The sequence below is a fragment of the Ammodytes marinus genome (genome assembly GCF_949987685.1).
Source record: "Ammodytes marinus genome assembly, chromosome: 21".
In the NCBI taxonomy this organism is placed as follows: domain Eukaryota; kingdom Metazoa; phylum Chordata; class Actinopteri; order Uranoscopiformes; family Ammodytidae; genus Ammodytes; species Ammodytes marinus.
Window position 1 is genome coordinate 9669290 of NC_137225.1, and position 18512 is coordinate 9687801.

General features: G+C 41.0%; 1 protein-coding gene across 1 annotated transcript; it reads left to right on the plus strand.

Moving 5' to 3' along the window:
* Positions 1-1380: 1380 nt before the first annotated feature.
* bmi1a (bmi1 polycomb ring finger oncogene 1a) lies at positions 1381-16918 on the plus strand (the record flags this gene model as incomplete). Its single annotated transcript, XM_080050596.1, has 18 exons — positions 1381-1519; positions 2443-2554; positions 3561-3624; positions 3748-3782; positions 4386-4446; positions 4536-4592; positions 4753-4806; positions 5460-5508; positions 7144-7333; positions 10903-11066; positions 11352-11448; positions 12264-12319; positions 13230-13277; positions 13405-13513; positions 14205-14244; positions 14547-14645; positions 14837-14917; positions 15613-16918. 18 exons carry the CDS (start codon positions 1381-1383, stop codon positions 15988-15990), a joined length of 1833 nt encoding a protein of 610 aa, XP_079906722.1. The 3' UTR covers positions 15991-16918.
* Positions 16919-18512: the final 1594 nt, after the last annotated feature.

The window sequence follows — 18512 nt, forward strand, 5'->3', positions numbered from 1 at the left end:
TTTTTTCTGACCGCTTGGAGGAAATCAGGCGAAACATTGAAGAGCAGTTTGCACAATTGAATAAATGGAATGAGCCAGCCTATCATACAGTTTAAATAATACACGTGTGTGTTTTTATTTTATTACATAGGGGAATTTACTTGCCAAAAGGGCTCCAAGTCGGAGCTGCATTACACGCCGCACGTTTTAGCTGACATAGTGGAAATTTAAAAGGGAGCCACTCCGCTTACTTTACGCAGTGTACCTCATGACATCAGAGAGAACTTAACCCACACGAAAAGAACACAGCGTAGATATGTGCAGATGAATGAGATAGAGAATCTTAACTGCATTGAGAAAGTGCCCGGAAAGTACAATATTTTGGATAATTGAAGGGCTTTACCAAGTCAGATGTAGATACTGGTTGTCGTAATAATAAATAAACAAATAAATAAAGAAATAGGCCTGGTTAAAGTCCTTTATATCCATCTGTGTATATTGATCTTTAACAGGGGAAATCAATAAGGCACATTGTGACTGACTTCTAAATTCTTCAGCTGTTCTGATGAAAAGAGCGAGATAAAACGATGTCAACGTGAGTGGCATAACTGTGTGGAGAAAGCAATAGGGAACATTGGCTTTTTTCCTGGTTCCATGTGGCAGGACCCTTAACAGTTCAAATTGAATGCATTTTTGGCTGCAGAAGTGACAGGTATTGACAAGCAAAAAGTCCATTACCAAATCCTATTAGCATTATCAATTTTTTTATTATTATTATTATTATTATTCTCAGGTTATGATAAGCCTATTACAGGATATAATTGGCTTGAGAGAAGTAGCCAATGCGTGTAAATATTTGAGTGGGTAAAGAAGTCAGTCTATTCCAGTTGAAGATTTAAAAGTAGGCTAGATGAGGATCCATCAGATCTCTGGTGTCTGGTGGGAACCCATTCATCTGTGAAGATTATGTTCTTGTTCCCCTGTAGCCTACTGAAATGTGCAGATGTTCCAGAAGTGTTGCATTGATAGCCTACTATTTATTTGTGAACGAGACACAGCATAGGCTATCCCTCTTAGGTGATTTATTTCGTCTTTTTTTTTTTTTTTAAATCATAGTCTTGCCTAAACTACACAAGGTTAAATCAAATAGCCTCCATTGGTGCACGAACAAGGGAAATATCGCAACCGCATAGCCTAAGAGGAAGTGGAACCTATTCAAATCATGCCCCCCAAAAACATCTAGCCTATTTGAAGAACCCTCCAGTGATTTCTCCCCTTTTAGCCAGCCCCTGCTCCACTCCTCAGCTCTGTGTGCATGTGGAATCGCATACTATGCTGCTCCACTCCACACACGCTGCATCAGCTGATCCGTCACGTGCTCTCTCTGGGTCTTTTTGCAAAATGGAGTTGTCTGAGTCGATGCAGAGAGGGCTGCAATCTCTAGCAGACCCGACCGCCTTCGAGCACAGCGGCTTCCAGGTGCTGCTGGACGTGTCCTTCCGCAGCCTGCTCTCTCCTCAAGCGGACCCCGGGATCCTCGGTGAGCCGCCGCCCGCCGACGATGCTTTTGTGTCTCCGCCGCCGCCGCTTCCGGTTTCTGTCCGTGTGAATGTGTAGCCTGTGGAGGAGCTGCTGCCTCGATGTGTTTGTGTGTGTTCGTGTTTACGGCGAGTCGGTCTGAAACCCGTTCCCCCCTACTTCAAGTCTAGGCTATATTAAGATATGTAATGAGGCAGACAGCCGACCGTCAGCTGAGCCATTTATTTATTTTTTCCTGCTGCCTGCTTTACATTCAGCAGTGCAGCCACCCCATCAAACCCGGGCCACTCGGGGATGCCCTTTGTCATTTAAAACTGGCACCAAGTCTAGGCTACTCAAGTCATCACATTATTAGTAATATGTTATAGGCGACTATTTCAATCACCGATGATGGATAGGCCTACAATAACGTCCGTTTTGTTCGCTTTAATCGCTCGGATCTGTGTAGGCTGAAGCGGCGCTGCTTGTGCTGTTCGCTCTGGTCGGGTTTTGGCGTTCAGCAGCAGTAAATCTAAACTATGCAAAATAACAGCAGCGTTGGCGCTGTTGCGTTACAGTTGCAGCTATATGATAGGCTACTTTGCTTGGCTTGTTTTGGGCAGCCCATGTGTTTCCAAATTCCTGCAGCAGCTCCCTCCAGACTCGTTTTTAATGGCCGATTCATTTTAGAAAGAGAAATGTTCACTACACAAACAAACAAAGGACCCCTGGCTGATGCAGCTGATGGGAGGGGTGGCCCATTCACATGCAAATGTATCATTGATTTCCATTCTGCACGTCAATCTGGACGTGTAGGCTATGGATCGCCAGTCTTCATCATTCATAACAATCCAACGCGTTTGTTCTATAGCCTATGGATAGGATAGTCTATGTATGAAGGCTTCTTGCTCTTCATAGCCTTACCTTTTATTTGTGTGATTACAGATCAGTCCGAGCTGAAGCACATAGACCAGATCCTGCTCAAACAGAGTCACACTGCAGCGACCACTTTCATACTGGAGGCGGTCAAACAAAACGCAGACAAGTCTACCATCAGGTAGGCTACGTCATCATACAGAAGTTGGCTTTCCTGTTACACACAGCCACATGCAGCCCCCAACACATGCTAAAATAAGCTCATAAGTAGCCTTCATAAATTTGCTTTTATCAACATGTCACATGTAAGGTTAGGCTACTGCTGTTTGCGTCATCCAAGAGACCCTGAACCTATCCAATGATATGTTTAAGCGATACATTAAAGGGATTCAATATGTGAAATATTGTCCAGTAAAAGTGGCAGAAAAAAACCGGCAACATGTCGCACACAGGCTGACTGCATTTAAAATAGCCTACAAAGCAATGTGATTCACAGGGAGGTCCCAGTCTTCTTATTTATCTAATTGAAATAAGTTAATTAGCCGTGCTGCTGTTGTATTCTGAATGTGTGGTCCCACGTGTGTAACTCGATGTGGTCGCTGGTGTAGCTGCAGCAATGTTCCCTCAGATGAATTGACGTGATGGAGCTTTAGTTTGATGAAAACATCAAATGGTTGTAAATCCGATCAAATAAATGGTTAATTTAGTTGCATTAAACATATTGGGTGTGGTAGCTTCTTTTTTAAATACAGTTTAACATATAGTCTATTTTTCACCAACATTTAGCTATTTCTTGCCATTGTCTTTAGGTACTTGTGAAAACAAACGGGAAGGTGTTATCTGATCATCACCATCAGTACTGTAGGTGTTTGATCCTTCAACAAGCAAAAAAAAAAAAACAATAAAGAATATATAAGATTAAAAAATCCCTTCCCCTCCTTTTTTTTCTTCCCCAACAAAAACATTGTCTTGTATTATTTCTCCACATTCTAAATCTGCATCAGAAATTGTGATTATAAACCATATGTTCAGCCTACTTGGGACTAGAGGATTGACTAATTGTCCCATTGTATAAAACTCAACAATTTTGGAAAGGGAAACAGTTTAATTGGTTACACTTTAAATGCCAAACTGGAACACTTACTTTAATGTGTAAAGTAAATCTTTAAAGTTTTTTGTTCTTACAGCTCCTGCCTCGAAGAACTCACATTCAGTGCAGAGAGAATAGAAATATTCTATAGCACATATCAGGTGACAATTTAAGCCATGCTCTATTGATTTAACCATTTTTTAAATGTATTTTTATTATTGTCCAACGTAATGTAGTCTTGTGACCGTCTTGCCCTTAACTTTTTTTATTTTGTTGTTTTACAGATACATATAAAGGAACTAGAACGACTATTGGCAAGGTAAGGCTGAAATGATGGTGGATTATAGATGTTATGTTTTAGTTCTACTCGACTTGCTGAGTGTTTTTCCCCCGTTTATATTCGACTCCACATCACTGTTAATGACATCAGATGTAAGTCATTTGTTTAACTTCGATAGGATTATTACGATTTGCCCAACATCGAGGGAAGAGCAATAGAGTTCAGTTGAGGCACAGAGAGGGTCTTTGGCGTGTCAGGACGGAAAGGTCACTGAGTGTGATTAATTGCAATGTAAATGCTGCTTTATGACGCGCCATAAAGAGCTGCATTGTCTGCGGACTGATTTAAAACGGTCGCAAACAAATTGTCAATTCATATAAAAACGCGAAGAAGAATCAAACTGTTGGGACATGTGGTTAAATAGCATCAAATGGCCCGTTTTAGGGCTACGCCTAATGGCTTTTGAGAAGTGTTAGAACATTTCTCACGAGCAACTTTTTCAGGACGTATACGTCTGCGTTTTCTCCATGACTTTGATCCTGATTGCCTTCAGCAACAGCATCGTTCAATTACTGTCAAATATTTCTTATACATGTAATGCAGTTGCAACCATGTCTTTCTCTGTCCTCTTTCCTCTTCTAGCATAGGAAGGTGCCCGCCTCAGATTAACGACGTGTCGTGGCGTCTGCAGTACCACACGAAGGTGCACAAGACACATTATGTGGCACCATTTCATGCGCTAAACTTAAAAATCGATAAATAAATAAATAAATAAATATGTTTCCCCGACAGAACGGACAGGTCGATAAGGTCAACGAACCTTTCTACTCTATTTCATTGAAGACTGAGGTAAGATTACTCTGAACACATGTGTATGCCTCCACTTTCCCGGATATCCCTAATCATGGATGAATGTTTCTGTGCGTAAAAGTAATGTGTGTTTTTTTTGTGCGTAAAAGGATCATTTGTCTTTGCTTAAAACGATTACCGTTGTTCCCCCTTTTGTCAGAACAAAGGCTCTCCGGAGGATATCGACTTCACGTGTACGATGGAGCAGCTACAGGTGGAGACAGGATTTTTTTCCCTTATGTAACCTACTGTTTAAAAAAAAAGTATCTCTTCTTAATCGTCGGCAGCTCGCTCTTCGTCTGTCATTTTCATAGTCCACAGTCACATCACAACAAGCTGCTAGGCAACACATTCAGCCTCCTTATCAAATCATAATGTAAGAAGTGGATCCATCGAGCTTGTTTGCTGCAGGGAAGTCGTCCTGTTTAAACAGGGGGACTTCTTCCACAAAAACACGCGTAGAATTGTATCATTGTACCTTCGTTTTATTTGACAGATTTGATGTATTTTCTGCAGCCAGTCAGACCTGAATATAGGAAAATGGAACCAGACACCATGATGCATTAAGATCAGCTGATGTAAAAAGGCACAATGCAACATGGCTGACGCTTTCACTTTCACCGATGCGTTCTGACCTATATTTTAGAAAATGTAAGGTGCAATCGGAGGATGCAGATTATACTCTGATTTCAATTCGGGCATCCAAATCAGACAGAATTATACATTTTGAAAGAATACTTATTATGTTTAATTCCTGTTCCAAAGTGTGAATGTATTTTTCAATGAATAGATATTTTAGGTTTTATCCCGACATGTTGCAGCGTTTTTTATTCCTACTGAAAGTGACCAGTGGTTGCTTATTTTCAGGATTTGGTGGGAAAGCTGAAAGACGCTGCCAAGAGTGTGGAGAAAGCCGGTCAGATGTGATGCCGGTGTCCTGTTTCTGCACTACAAAGCACTGATCTTCAGCAATTTTCCAGCAGCATTTGCTCCATATCTTTGTATCTTCTTCTGTACTGTCCTGACATGTATGCATTTGAGACATTTAGCGTTCCAATTTATGCTTCAATAAAAGTAAAAAGAAAAATCCGCCTTGTTTAATTGGATAGTTTCACTGTTCGGTTATATGTTCAGTCTGATGCAGATGTGTAACTTTGTAACCTACTTCGAAAGTATTTAGAATAAACAGTAGATGTTATTGTCTGTCGCCTATGTTTCTTTTGTGTGATAGCTGTAGCCTATATGTGAAACATTTCGTTTTTAAATACGGAGGCCAGATAAGTAACTGGTATGGCATGTGTTTTGTCAACACTGACCAGCGCCTGAATGGGATTTTTGCTGCATGACAGCAGTGTTAGGCTATTTAGTTTCCTGCAGCATTTGTTGAAACGAGGTTGAGCCCAACTCTTTGTGGAGGTCTTGTGAGCTATTAATAAACTTGTAAGATTTTTTTTCAAAGACTAAAATTGCTCCAAGAGAATTTCCCCCCACATTTTCGACTTTCTGCCTCTCTGCTGAAAGTTCAAAGCTCCTCAGCTGAAGCACCACCGCGGCTCAGATTCCATAAACATCCGAGAAGCGAAATGCCTCGGCCGTCTGCTGCGGCGCTGGCCAGAGGATAAAGACCCCGATTCATCAAGTGGAAGTTGCGACGCATTTTTTTTCTTTTTTTTGTTCTTTTTTTTTGCAGATGTCAGCACCGCCTGTGACAAAGGCTTGACACCAGAGCCATTTGTCACATCTTGGGACGAATATTAACCAAGTGCGTGGGTCTTTATAAGCAACGCTAACAAAGATGAATAAGGTGTAGCTGCTAACAAACTGCGTGTTTTAGTGGAGTGAGGCATTTTGACGGTTCAAACGACGTGTTAGTATGCTGGTGCCTGCAGTTATTTTTAACATCAGAGAGATGAGGGTCACACCATCAGCAATCTACTTTATATAGACGCCTCTTATCGCACTGCCATTTGGGCGAAATACGCGTAGCCTGCTATAAGTACACCATTGCACGTTGATTGCGGCTTTTCGTGCTGAAAAGCGCATCAAACTGCATGGATTTGTATAATGGGTTATTTTAAATCATGCGTCATACATTAGTAAGATCAGAATACACCGACAATAATTCGTATGCGCCCTTAAGCAGCTGTCTAGTGTCATTCCGTGCTCCAGCTAAAGCTCAGACCTATGAGATGTTAATGAGATTTAGCGCTTAAACGGCGGTCCACATGCACATGTGTGTGTTAAATGTGTTATTTTATATCATGCGAAGTAAAGATTAGGAGAAACGGCATACACCGACAGTTATTCCTAGGCACCCTTAAGCAAGAGACCACGTGACCAAAGCGGGGCGGTCGAACTACAAGCCATTTTGGGGACGGTGTCAGTTTCCACAGAGCACACACACACTGCTGCATTTTACTGGGGGGCGAAGCGGCTATTTTGGAGGCAAAGTTATCGGTGCCGAAGTGGGAGCTTTGCCGAACCCGAGCCGGAGGACTGGGCCGTCGCGACGCCGCGGATCGGCTACTGCACACGGCGCGCGAGCGGTGAGGAAAAACGAGGAGTTTTATTCGCACGAAGCTGAAATGCGCTCCGGTCCGCCGTGCGCTCTCCGCCACTGACAGCGTCTGCAGCCTGCTTCAAGATGGCGGCTCGGCTCCTATTCATTTTCTGCTGATCGCCTCCTCAACTTTCATTGTCTATTCGCCTCAAGACCCACCGATTCGCCGCCCAGCCTACAGGTATGTCTCATTCGATATCGTCTCTAACTAAGGGGGGCAAAAGGCGAGGTTTGACCCGGGTGCTTTTGTGTTTTTCTACGCTTCGATCCAGCGGTGGATGTGGAGCTTTGGACGGTGGCTGCGGCGATCACCGACGTGGAGCTCTGTTTGTGTCTGCGCACCACTTTTCATCTAAAAGATGTTCTGCGCTCGGGCGCAAACGCGAATTTCCATTCCCGCACACCGGGCCTTGCTTTATCTAGCATTGAGCAATGTGTCCGTATAAGTTGATCACGGTCGGGGTTTGCCTTGGGTCCTTTGGATTTATGTAAAGTGGGAGATCTCGGGCGAACCAGGCTGGCTCGGCTGAGATGTTCACAGCAGCAAGTGTTCCATACGGTCCCACGGTGCCTATATATCCACCCAGCGGGTTTATTTTATAGAGTTGGGATGTTTGGGGTGTTGTGCACTGGGTGTGATGGCGCTTGCGGGTGTACATGGCCCAATGTTGGATTTATTAACTTAACTTGGATTGCTCCCATAAACGTGACAAGGAGGGACAACCACGTCAATTGTGCATGAATGTTTCATGATGGCTGTTTGCTAAACACTGGGTCGTTGGAAATCGTGTACCAGGTATGTTTATTTCTCCGTGTATGATTGTCTTAATTGACAAGGATGGTTGGGTTTTTGAGAAATTCAAAAAAATGTTCATGGCGACACGTCGGCCAGGATACAAAAGGCTGCTTGTGGCACACGGGCAAGCCATAGCATCGGGCGATGTCACTACATTTCATGGGCTATGGTGAGTGTAAACTGTTATTTTGTTGACATTAAAGCTCATTACAGTTTTCTATATTTTCACCTTCATACGGCTAAATGCTGGCACACTGTGTGCCTATACAGGAAAGAGAGATGCGAGCCAAAGCTTGTTCCTGTTGGGAGACGCATACAAAAATATAATTTGACTCATGAATGCTGTTGGGACCCTGCGTGCTTAATGAGTTCGAATTAATCTATTTCCCCTTAACCACCATCATGCACTATAACCTAGTCGTGTTTGAAGGTTGGCAGCCTCTAGACGTGATAATAATGTAACAGACTGGATGCTTTTTAGTGTGTGTGCCGAGCTCAATGGGACACGGATGAAAGTTGTTCTGGTTTGTAATGACACTAAAGTTTAGTCATGTGGTCAATTTTGGAATCCCCGTTTTTTTTTATTACAAGATTTTCTGACTGACAGTAGACTTGTTTTCTCTCCCCCATCGCCCATTTTTAATTGGGTTATTGCCAGATGCTGTTGATTTACGTGTAAGGGGTTAACCTTAACAAGAGGAGCTGCTATCGTTTGGGAATAAATGAGGTTGGCACGACTTGGGTCACTGCAAGAACCGTTGTAATAAAGATTCAGCTTTTGCTGTTGCTTTGTCGAAAGAATTAGAGATTCGGTGTAGCTGAATTAATTGGAGATGTGTGAACAACACATACTCCTTAATTAAACCTGGCTGTCCATATAAAAGGAATATATGCGTTTCATATTTCTTGGTAAGGTCGATGTCTCTTGTATAGTCTAAACTAAGTCCAGAACAGCAGTGATTTTAGTCTGTGAGCTGCTGTTGCCATTCGTTCCCAGTGTGAGTGAACCTCTGTGGCGTTATGCAGTGGCTGACTTGAAGTCTTTATAAAGTGAGCAGCGTGCAGCTCCCACAGGATGGAGCGAGAGCAGTTGTCCAAACACTAGTCAATCGATTAATGCTTCAACAGGCTCCGTGCGTACACGTGAACAATATCCATCATTATCCATGTGTGACGCGTCCGTGCAAACCTGTCGGTGGTGATGTGTGACAGGGTCTCGGTGCTGGCTGTCATGCACTGTTTATAGAGGATCTCTTCTTCGTGTCCAGTCTATAGGTTACATTTTAATGATGGTGTGTTTAATTCGTATGAGGAAACCCTGATGGTCCTTATATCCAAGCTTAATTAATACGCAACAACTTAGATTAGTAATTTACAACCTTCCAAAATAGATCCCGCTCATGTTTCGTAAATATTGGATAAAATGGAAGAAAAAAAAACAATGACACTTTGCAACTGAATGTCTTTATTTCGCCATTTGAGCGTGTGCTGTCTGCAAAGTGAAAATGCCCATCGGCATTAAAGCACAGACAACGTTGACGTTTAACACACTGGCTGTCTGTTCCTTTAGTTGAAAATGGCACAACATTTAACTACTATGATCCAGCGTGCGCTTCAACTTCAGCGCAGTCAGTCGCTGCTGTCTGGCCATGTTGGTGCTGATTATGGCGCATGCATACGCCATGAAAAACACGGCGCAATGCGAAGCACAGAACGGCTCAGATTATCCTTCATATCACTCGGTGTGCTCCATAAAGATTTGGGAAGCTCGTGCGAACGCCTCGTATGCTGGTTTTTATTTGCACCCCCCACCCCCCTTTCGAAGGAAAGCCCGCACGCAGCCCGTTGAACCGATACGTGCTCCTTTTTCTTTTTTTTTTCTCCACAAAATGGCAGCCGTGCAGTCAGTCGGCAGCCTGGCAGTCCAGCGGCTGACTGTGAGCGCGGAGGGACGGGGGAGACTCCTCCGCTCCCTCTCCTTGTTGCCGGTTGCCGCTCTGCTCGCCGTGCTGTGCTTGTTGTTGTATTTTGGTTCGAGATCACTTGCTTTTACTCTGGTGACTGGCGGCAAGCCATGTGGGCTACAAAGCAAAGGGAGTTGCCATAGAAACGCTCAGGTTTCCCCCATAGCCTGCATGTGTGGCACACCTGACGCAGTGAATGGGTGTCTGCTCTCATGCTATCGTCCCCCCCCCCCTTCTCAACCACACTCACCCCGGGGCGCCACGTAGCCTGCCCCGTACTTCACATGACTTTCCACCAACGATTTGGGGAGGAAAAAGATGCCAAAAAGTCAATCAAATGAGAGGGTCCCATGCATCGGTCTCTGGTGCGTCATTGGTCCTATTTCGTTTTAGAATCGTTGTCCTTCAGGCTTAATATTTCTGGCATGCCTGTCTTTTTGATTTAAAACGATAAATTCCACCACCTCCTCCTTTGGGACACAGTTTTAAATTGACCCGGTTAATATCCAGCACGTCCGATTTTTTGCAGAATGTGTCCAAATCAGGACTTTATGAAACCCAGAATTTTCGTCCTTTTTTTTTTTTACGAGATGAGTTGGATTTGAGAAACCCATTTTTAGAATAAAGCTCGCTCGGCACTGTTCCTGTGATGTCGCCATATGTGTTCCAACGCTGTTGATTTAAGGTAAAGCGAATGAGAGAAAAGCACGGTGGTGGTCCATCGATCTCTCAATATAGAGAAGGAAGAGTTTGATTGATGATCAGTGCGCCTAAGTCAGGTGACTCCTGCGCCTATTAATTGGATTAGCATAAAAGATGATGTTGCTTTAACACAGTCAAACAAACAGCAGCAGCAGCAGCAGCCCCTTTTTCCTCTCCAAATGGTCTTCTCCGAGCTGCGTTGTAAAACTAAAAACCGCAGCCCTCCTTGATGCCTCCTCGCCTGCCATGCACGCGTTGTTTATTACTCCTCTTTTTTTCTCCACACAGGATTCTCTCTCTCTCTTTCTCGCCCTCTCTTTCACTCTCTCTCTCTCTCATCATGCATCGGACGACCAGGATAAAGATCACCGAGCTCAACCCTCACCTCATGTGCGTCCTGTGCGGGGGTTATTTCATAGACGCAACGACCATCATCGAATGCCTTCACTCATGTAAGCCAAAAACGGACACAACCCATAATACTGTATAGGCTACTTGCCTGTGAGAATAGCCTATGTTGCCGCGAGTTATAGCCTCCGGGGATCTCACTGACACATATACACTTTGATTTAAGCTGTTGCAGTGTTGGGGCTGCAAGAGGGGATTTTTTTCCTCCTCGGCAACAAGTCCTTAAAGCAAGATTTCTGGCTTCACATTCAGGATATCCTTTCAGATGGCATCTAATATATTATGTTCACACGTTTTTTTTTTCTGTTTCTTTTACTGTGGTTTTGCAGTTTGCAAGATGTGCATTGTGCGCTACCTGGAAACCAGCAAATACTGTCCCATCTGTGATGTACAAGTGCATAAAACCAAGCCACTGCTCAACATCAGGTGAGAAGGGTGGTCATTGAAATATTTTTTCTTTGCGTTCTTCTGCATCTTCTCTAATTCTTTCTCTTTTTCTCAGATTTTATTTCCCTTTTTTCTACAAGACTTTGGCTGTATAAACAAACTATCTTTTGATTTGATGCACCTTTAGTATGCTTTTAATTAAAATGACCATCGGCATAAATGGATTTAGTTTTTAGGTTAGTTGTAATGTTTAGCAGCTACATGACAATAGTTTAAACATTCTTTGTTTCCTGTTGCTTGCCCTTTGTGGACTCCCCCCTTTGTTTGCTCACTGAGCAGCTGGATCAGCCAGCGATGGCTTTAAAATATTCAGACATAACTTGCATCTCTGCATGTGAGCATGTGTGTGCATGTTGCAATCTCTGCATGTGAGATTCTCCACAGCCTTCAATCTTGTGTGTGTGTGTGTGTGTGTGTGTGTGTGTGTGTGTGTGTGTGTGTGTGTGTGTGTGTGTGTGTGTGTGTGTGTGTGTGTGTGTGTGTGTGTGTGTGTGTGTGTGTGTGTGTGTGTGTGTGTGTGTGTGTGTGTGTGTGTGTGTGTGTGTGTGTGTGTGTGTGTGTGTGCGTGCGTAAATGTGCGGGAGAGAGATGCAGGCTGCATATGTGCTGTTATAACAGAATAAGTTGTATTCAGGAATGTATGTGTTAAAAGCATAGTATTAACAATCCACATCATTTGTGTTCCTTAACAAATTCAGCCGTTGGTATGAGTTGTTTTTCTCATTTTTAACCGCAAATGTTGAGAATATGGCTATCTCAATGACTTGACTTGGAGTTTCTCTTCCTGTCTCAAGGTCTGACAAAACTCTCCAGGACATTGTGTACAAGCTGGTGCCCGGCCTCTTCAAAAGTAAGAGCGTGTTCTGACTTTCATTCTGACACTGCAATTGACTCCACACACACTCTCTATGGTTTCACCCATAGAGTCAGCCAGGACACCAGGGAAAAGGAAATTAAATTCAATAAAACAAAAAACGTGTCAGCACTTCAACAAGCAACAAAGAAGTGCAGAAAACAGAGTAATAACTTAACCATTTAGTTGGCGCTAGCAGAACATATTTTATTGATGAATATGTTTGGATCTTTCAATATGTTCTTTGTTCATAAATGTGTTGCTGTGGTGACTGTGCTGAGAGATCATATCTATTGTTATAATTGTGTTTTTTATTTAACCTTTTATTCATACAGCTAATCTCACTGAGACATATGGGTGTCATTCTCAAGAGAAACCTGTTTGGGACAATATCCAACAACAATCAGTTACAAATAGACAGACAGACTTCCAATGATGCTTTTTCCATCGCCCTTAATAATTAACTAATTATAGTTACATTTGTTTATTTTTGTTACTTTAAAAGTGCTGCATTTGTCTTTCTGTGTGCTGTTTTGATGGAATGTTTCAGTCGGGCAAAACTCCACTTCTTTCACTGCCAAGTCTTGTAGCCTACTGTATATTACACTCCTTCAAAGTACAATGTTATAATAAAATGGAAGTGTGGCAGGTTTTATAGGCATAGGCTTTTCTTGCTGTATTGAAATAACCCATAACATAATGCTTATTTATAATGAACCAGTCATTTTGTAAATGGTTGTGTGCCTTTTATTTTCCCATGTTTTGTTTGACAAATGCTTTTGGATTTGAGGCTGGGGATCACTGAGAAAAAAAAGTGATGATGATATGAAGAACTATATTCATTTTGCTGTGGAAAAAAAAACGGTGAACAGATGTGTAAATGCTTGTCTTTCTTGAATGTCCTCAGATGAAATGAAGAGGCGGAGAGACTTTTACGCCGATCATCCTGTAGACGGTGAGTGAGGGAGCATGTCATTCAGTTTCCTGTTGTTCCGTAAAGTTTTTTGGGGAACTGAAAAAACCTGTTTCTTTGAACTTGATTTTCTGTTTATTAATCTGCGTGTTCTCCTTCCTTTTTATAGCTTCTAACGGATCGAATGAGGATCGTGGAGAGGTGGCAGACGAGGACAAGAGAATAATCACAGACGATGAGATCATCAGCCTCTCTATTGAGTTCTTTGATCAGAGCAGGTGGGCTTTTGGTTTTAATTTTTAGTTATTTTATTATTATCAATGCTACATTTTGTTTTAATGTGGAAATGGTTATTGACAGAGTAAGGAAACTGAATATTTAATCCAGTTACAGTGAAAATAAATGTTTTGGATCATACTGTCATAATATGCTTAAGAACACCTTTAACCATGCATCATGTGTTTTTATCACATTTTTTTCTGGATATGAATGATGTATTGTCCCAGATAAGATACTTCATTATCCGATGCAACAGTAAATATCAAAGTCTCCGTTTAAAATCACTGATATCATGTGTTTTAAAGATAAGCCCAAAACACATATTTTCTTCAGGCTAAGAAACTGGATATTTTTCCAATAATCATTTTTGGATATCACTTCATTTTTCTTTAAAAAAAAAAGAACCCAACCGTTTTGGACTTAATATCTTTTTATAGGAGTGTTTTTCAAATTATTTAATTTTTTATGTATATAAAGTTTTTCAGGCAGTGACAGCTTTCTTGGTTTCTTTGCAGTACTATAAAATAACATTTAAAGGGCTGTTGACCTGAGTCATTAGTAAAGTTTATAGTTCAAATAGGCCTAGAGTTTCACGAAAAAATAAATACATTTTTATATCTGTGGGAGGAGATAAAGAGTAATCCCATTACCAATCTTAATATTTTCCATTGTTTTTATTCTTCTTTGCAGACTGGGAGGTGGAGTGGAGGACAAGCCGACTAAAGATCAGGTGTGCAAGTCCATCTTGGCCATATTCTTTCCTTCTTCGCCTATCTCTCTCTCTTTTCTTTTTACCATATTTTGGAACCAAATAAAAATTAAAGGCAGTGACTCATGAGTATTTCATTTGCCACCTCTGTGAAATCTGTCCATGTGTTTTCTCTTGAGAAACGGCTACATTGTTTTTTGCAAAGCTAATTATTTTCCTGCTTTTAAGGTGGACTGGTCTGTAACAATTAAGTTGCTTTCATGTGAATCATTCAGTATACAAATGAATTCAACTGTTTTTATCATTTTGCAATCCTTTTGCAGGTGGCTAACAAGAGGTACCTGCAGTGTCCAGCAGCCATGACAGTCATGCATCTGAGGAAGTTCCTGCGCAGCAAAATGGACATCCCAAGCACCTACCAGGTCTCCACTTATTTTCTGATTATTTACTTACTTACTTTATGACAAACCCAAATTGCACGTTAACTCAAATATAAATCAGAATATAAATACATTCATGGGGAGTGTGGTTCTTGTTTCAATTATATTTGATGCAGATTTATTTTCCTGTTTTATTCTGTTCAAATGCAAACCTCCTCTTTGTTTCCCTCTAGGTTGAGGTCATGTATGAAGACGAACCTCTGAAAGATTACTACACGTTAATGGATATAGCATATATCTACACTTGGAGACGAGTAAGAGATTACTTTAAGAGTCTTTCATTTTATCCACATTTATGTCGTAAATCAGAAAAGTTTTAATTTTTGCCAATTTATTTCAGTTATAGGTAACTTAAAAGTGTCCATTAGTGATCATTTGAAATCCTCTACATTTTCAATTTATTTTGCTGTGTCCTCTCAGCAGCTGCAGCCAAAACTTTATATTAAAAAATATGTAGCAAAAATAATGATTTTTTTTAAATGCGTTTCATTAGATTTTTTTTTTACTGATTTTAATGATTGAAGATGATACATTTTAGTTTTATTTGCACCAAAAATAGCAAGTTTTTTCTACACTGCACCCAAAGAAATAGCTTTAAAAAAATGGTTGTTACGATTTAATTGAATATATGTTTCCCAAATTTTTATTTGGCTTGCAGGGACATTGTGGAACCCCACAATGTCCCTGCTTTATGAAGCACTTTCTCTTTTTTAAGAATATATGTTTTGGACGTTTAAAAGTGTTTGGACTGCTTAGATATTATTTCAACTGTAAATTGTAAATCTTTCTTTTTCTTTTCTTTTTTTACACATTTATTATGGATTGAGATGTTGGTGAAAAGGGAGAAAAAGCACAATCTTTTATTTAGGCTGGGTCAAAACGTATTTTTTTGAAACTTTTTTTCGAAACCTTTGTAATTATTTACATTTGTCACACCCTCCTTCCACAGAATGGTCCTTTGCCGCTCAAGTACAGAGTCCGGCCCAACTGTAAGAAGATGAAAGTGAGCCACGCGCAGCAGGAGGGCCAGAACAGCGCGAGCCGCTCCGGTCTCGAGAGTGACTCCGCCAGCGACAAAGCCGGAAGTCCGGCGGGGGCTCCGTCCACGTCCTCCTCACTGCCGAGCCCCGGGACGCCTGCGCAGTCCCCGCGCCCCCCACAGCAGCAGCAGCTCCCGCACGGCCCCAATAATAACGTCAACGGAACCACGACCAGCGGCGCTCCCCCGACCCCCAACCGGCCATTCACCCAGTTCAGTAGCGGCAGCAGCAGCAGCACCAAACCCCGCAAGGTTGCTCTCAACGGCTCGTCCACTACCTCCGGATGACGCGGGGCTAATTATAGTCCCGACCAAGCAAACACTCAGCTAATCCTGTTTTCATGCCAACCGTAGTTCCATTGTGTATAGACAATGTTATAGCTCTCTTTCTCTCTCCATTTGTCGTTCTAAATATTATTATTATTATGGCTTCATATGTAGGCTAAGTTTATAGTGGAATCAGAGACATTTCAAAATAAAAGGAGGGAGGAAGTTGGGTGGCATGGGATTATTTTTTTTCTATTAAGGAGGTTTTATTGTTAACAAAAAAGAAATGGAATGGAGAAGGACAAGCATTTATCCCCCCTTTTTTAAAGCTACATCTTTATTTTACAGAAATGACTGAAGATAGACTTTTATATTTTCTTTGGCGTTTTTTTTTGTCTCAAACGAAACCTTGTTCTATCATGATTCTGTCATGTGTGTCGGGATATTTTTAAAGTTTCAGTTTAAAAACATGCATGCTCATGATAACATCTTATTTTTTTCTTCGACGAAAGAGGATTTTTGCCCCTCAAGTCTCATCTTGAAGGGTTAATATTTTTTATTTCGGGCATCGATTTGTGTCCCAACGAAATGAAAATAAGTTTGTGTAGTGCTGCTGGCTTTACGGGCCTATACGGAGGAAAAAATATAACTTTAAATGGCCTTTGTACTGGGGGGGAAACAACTGTTTCTTGTAGCTGCGGTGGAATCGGATTGCTTATGCTTCACGTCTTTAACACGTTAAGCAGTTTTAGAGAATCCACGTGTAAATAGAAACGAAATGCATATTTAATCAGCGATTATGTTATTCTCTTCTCCCCCCCTTTGTTCTGAGGGAATGACTTGTGGGCTCCTGTTCGGCTCCATTTCATGCTCACGACGGATGTTTTGATGTCTCCCGTGTTTTCCGTATTTGTATCGCTCGATTGTATGGACAACTTATTGTATTGTTACTGTTGCACAGTATAAAACATCTAAATAAAACATTTTACACTTATGGAAGAAAAATCCTATACGTTCATCATGTTCCCAAGTGTGTGTGCTCAGTCAGTCTGGTGCGAACAAAGGAAGAATAGAGCTGGGCACCGTCAGATGGAGATAACTAAGTTATGGCCCGTGATCAAATCATGTTTCTGAATAGGCCAACAATTAAAATGGAAGCCTTTTTGATAGCCTATTATTTATTTATTTTAGGCTATTGATGGATCATCACGCGTAATTGCCTTTTAGCCTATACTGATCTGAATCGCAGGGGTTTTATTGGAAAACACTTGACAATGTAGGCTCTTAAAGGCAGTTCTATTTTGTTATGGTCTATTTATCTTCGATGATGACACGAATAACATTTTTTAAAAATCCTTTTTCATTTTAAATGTAGGCCAAGCTATTTTTTATATTCCCACATTTCAATTTATTATGAAAATATATCCTATAAATCTCAAAGACACCTTTTGATGTTTGGACCACTAATAAAGCACACCAACAAGACCTGATTCAGGCAGAATGGCGGATTTGAAAAATGTCTAGCCTATTGGACTGCAGGGAGGTAACCATGTCACGCTTTTTGTGTGATAGCCTACGAGTTTGAACAGAACAAAAACGTGTCCTTGCCTCATAACGTGCAACTAAACAGTAGCCTTATATAGGATAACTAAAAACATCGATTTTCCTGATTGAAATCAAATAATTGTCCGTTCTTTGGGGATTAAATGAGTGATAAAAAGGCTCAAGCGTGATAATTATCCACCCGTTAGACTAAATAAATGATAATCTCAAATGGAATGGACAACGTGAAAAAAAGTAAGAAATTAATAGGCTAATAATAAAAAAGAGCAGAATCCAATTACAAAGGAAAAATTTAGCCTATAGTTATTGGGTTTCATATTTACTTTGAATGACATACATTTTAAATTGCGTTTCAATATTGTCATTGGCACAGAAACTTAGTGGAAACAAAATTAATACAATAAAATAGCTTTCGCCCAGCCATTAACATAGGCCTAACCAAAATTATGCATTGTCTGACCCATTACATTTAATTTTTTTTTTTTTTTTTACAATTAACCTTTTATTTGCAAATGGTTTGGTTATCAATGATTTTATTTCATTTATTTAATTTATTTATTACTTCATGTTTCCTGCGGCAAAAAAAGAACAGAATGTCATACAACAGCATTCAGGAAACAGAGGATGCAGGCCTAATGTTTGGACTGATTCCCATGCCAATGTTGCCGAAGCTTCTTTGAAAGCATGTTGCAGACTTCACACTATAGGCTACTATTTTGAACTAAATTACCCGGAGAAATGTCATGTGGTTAACTAAAGGTAGTCTACTTAGTAAAATTTGTTCAAAATACTTTGTAAAAAAAGATCTAGGCTAATAGACAATGTAGCCTTACATGTGATATAAAATGAGGCTATATATATAATAGGCTACAAAAGTCAAATGCCAGCCAAAGATGATAGTGAGTTTATGCAGAAACTAGCGGTGCCACTTTGTTCTTCACAGGTCAATAACTCTACATAAACACAAAAAATAAGAATTT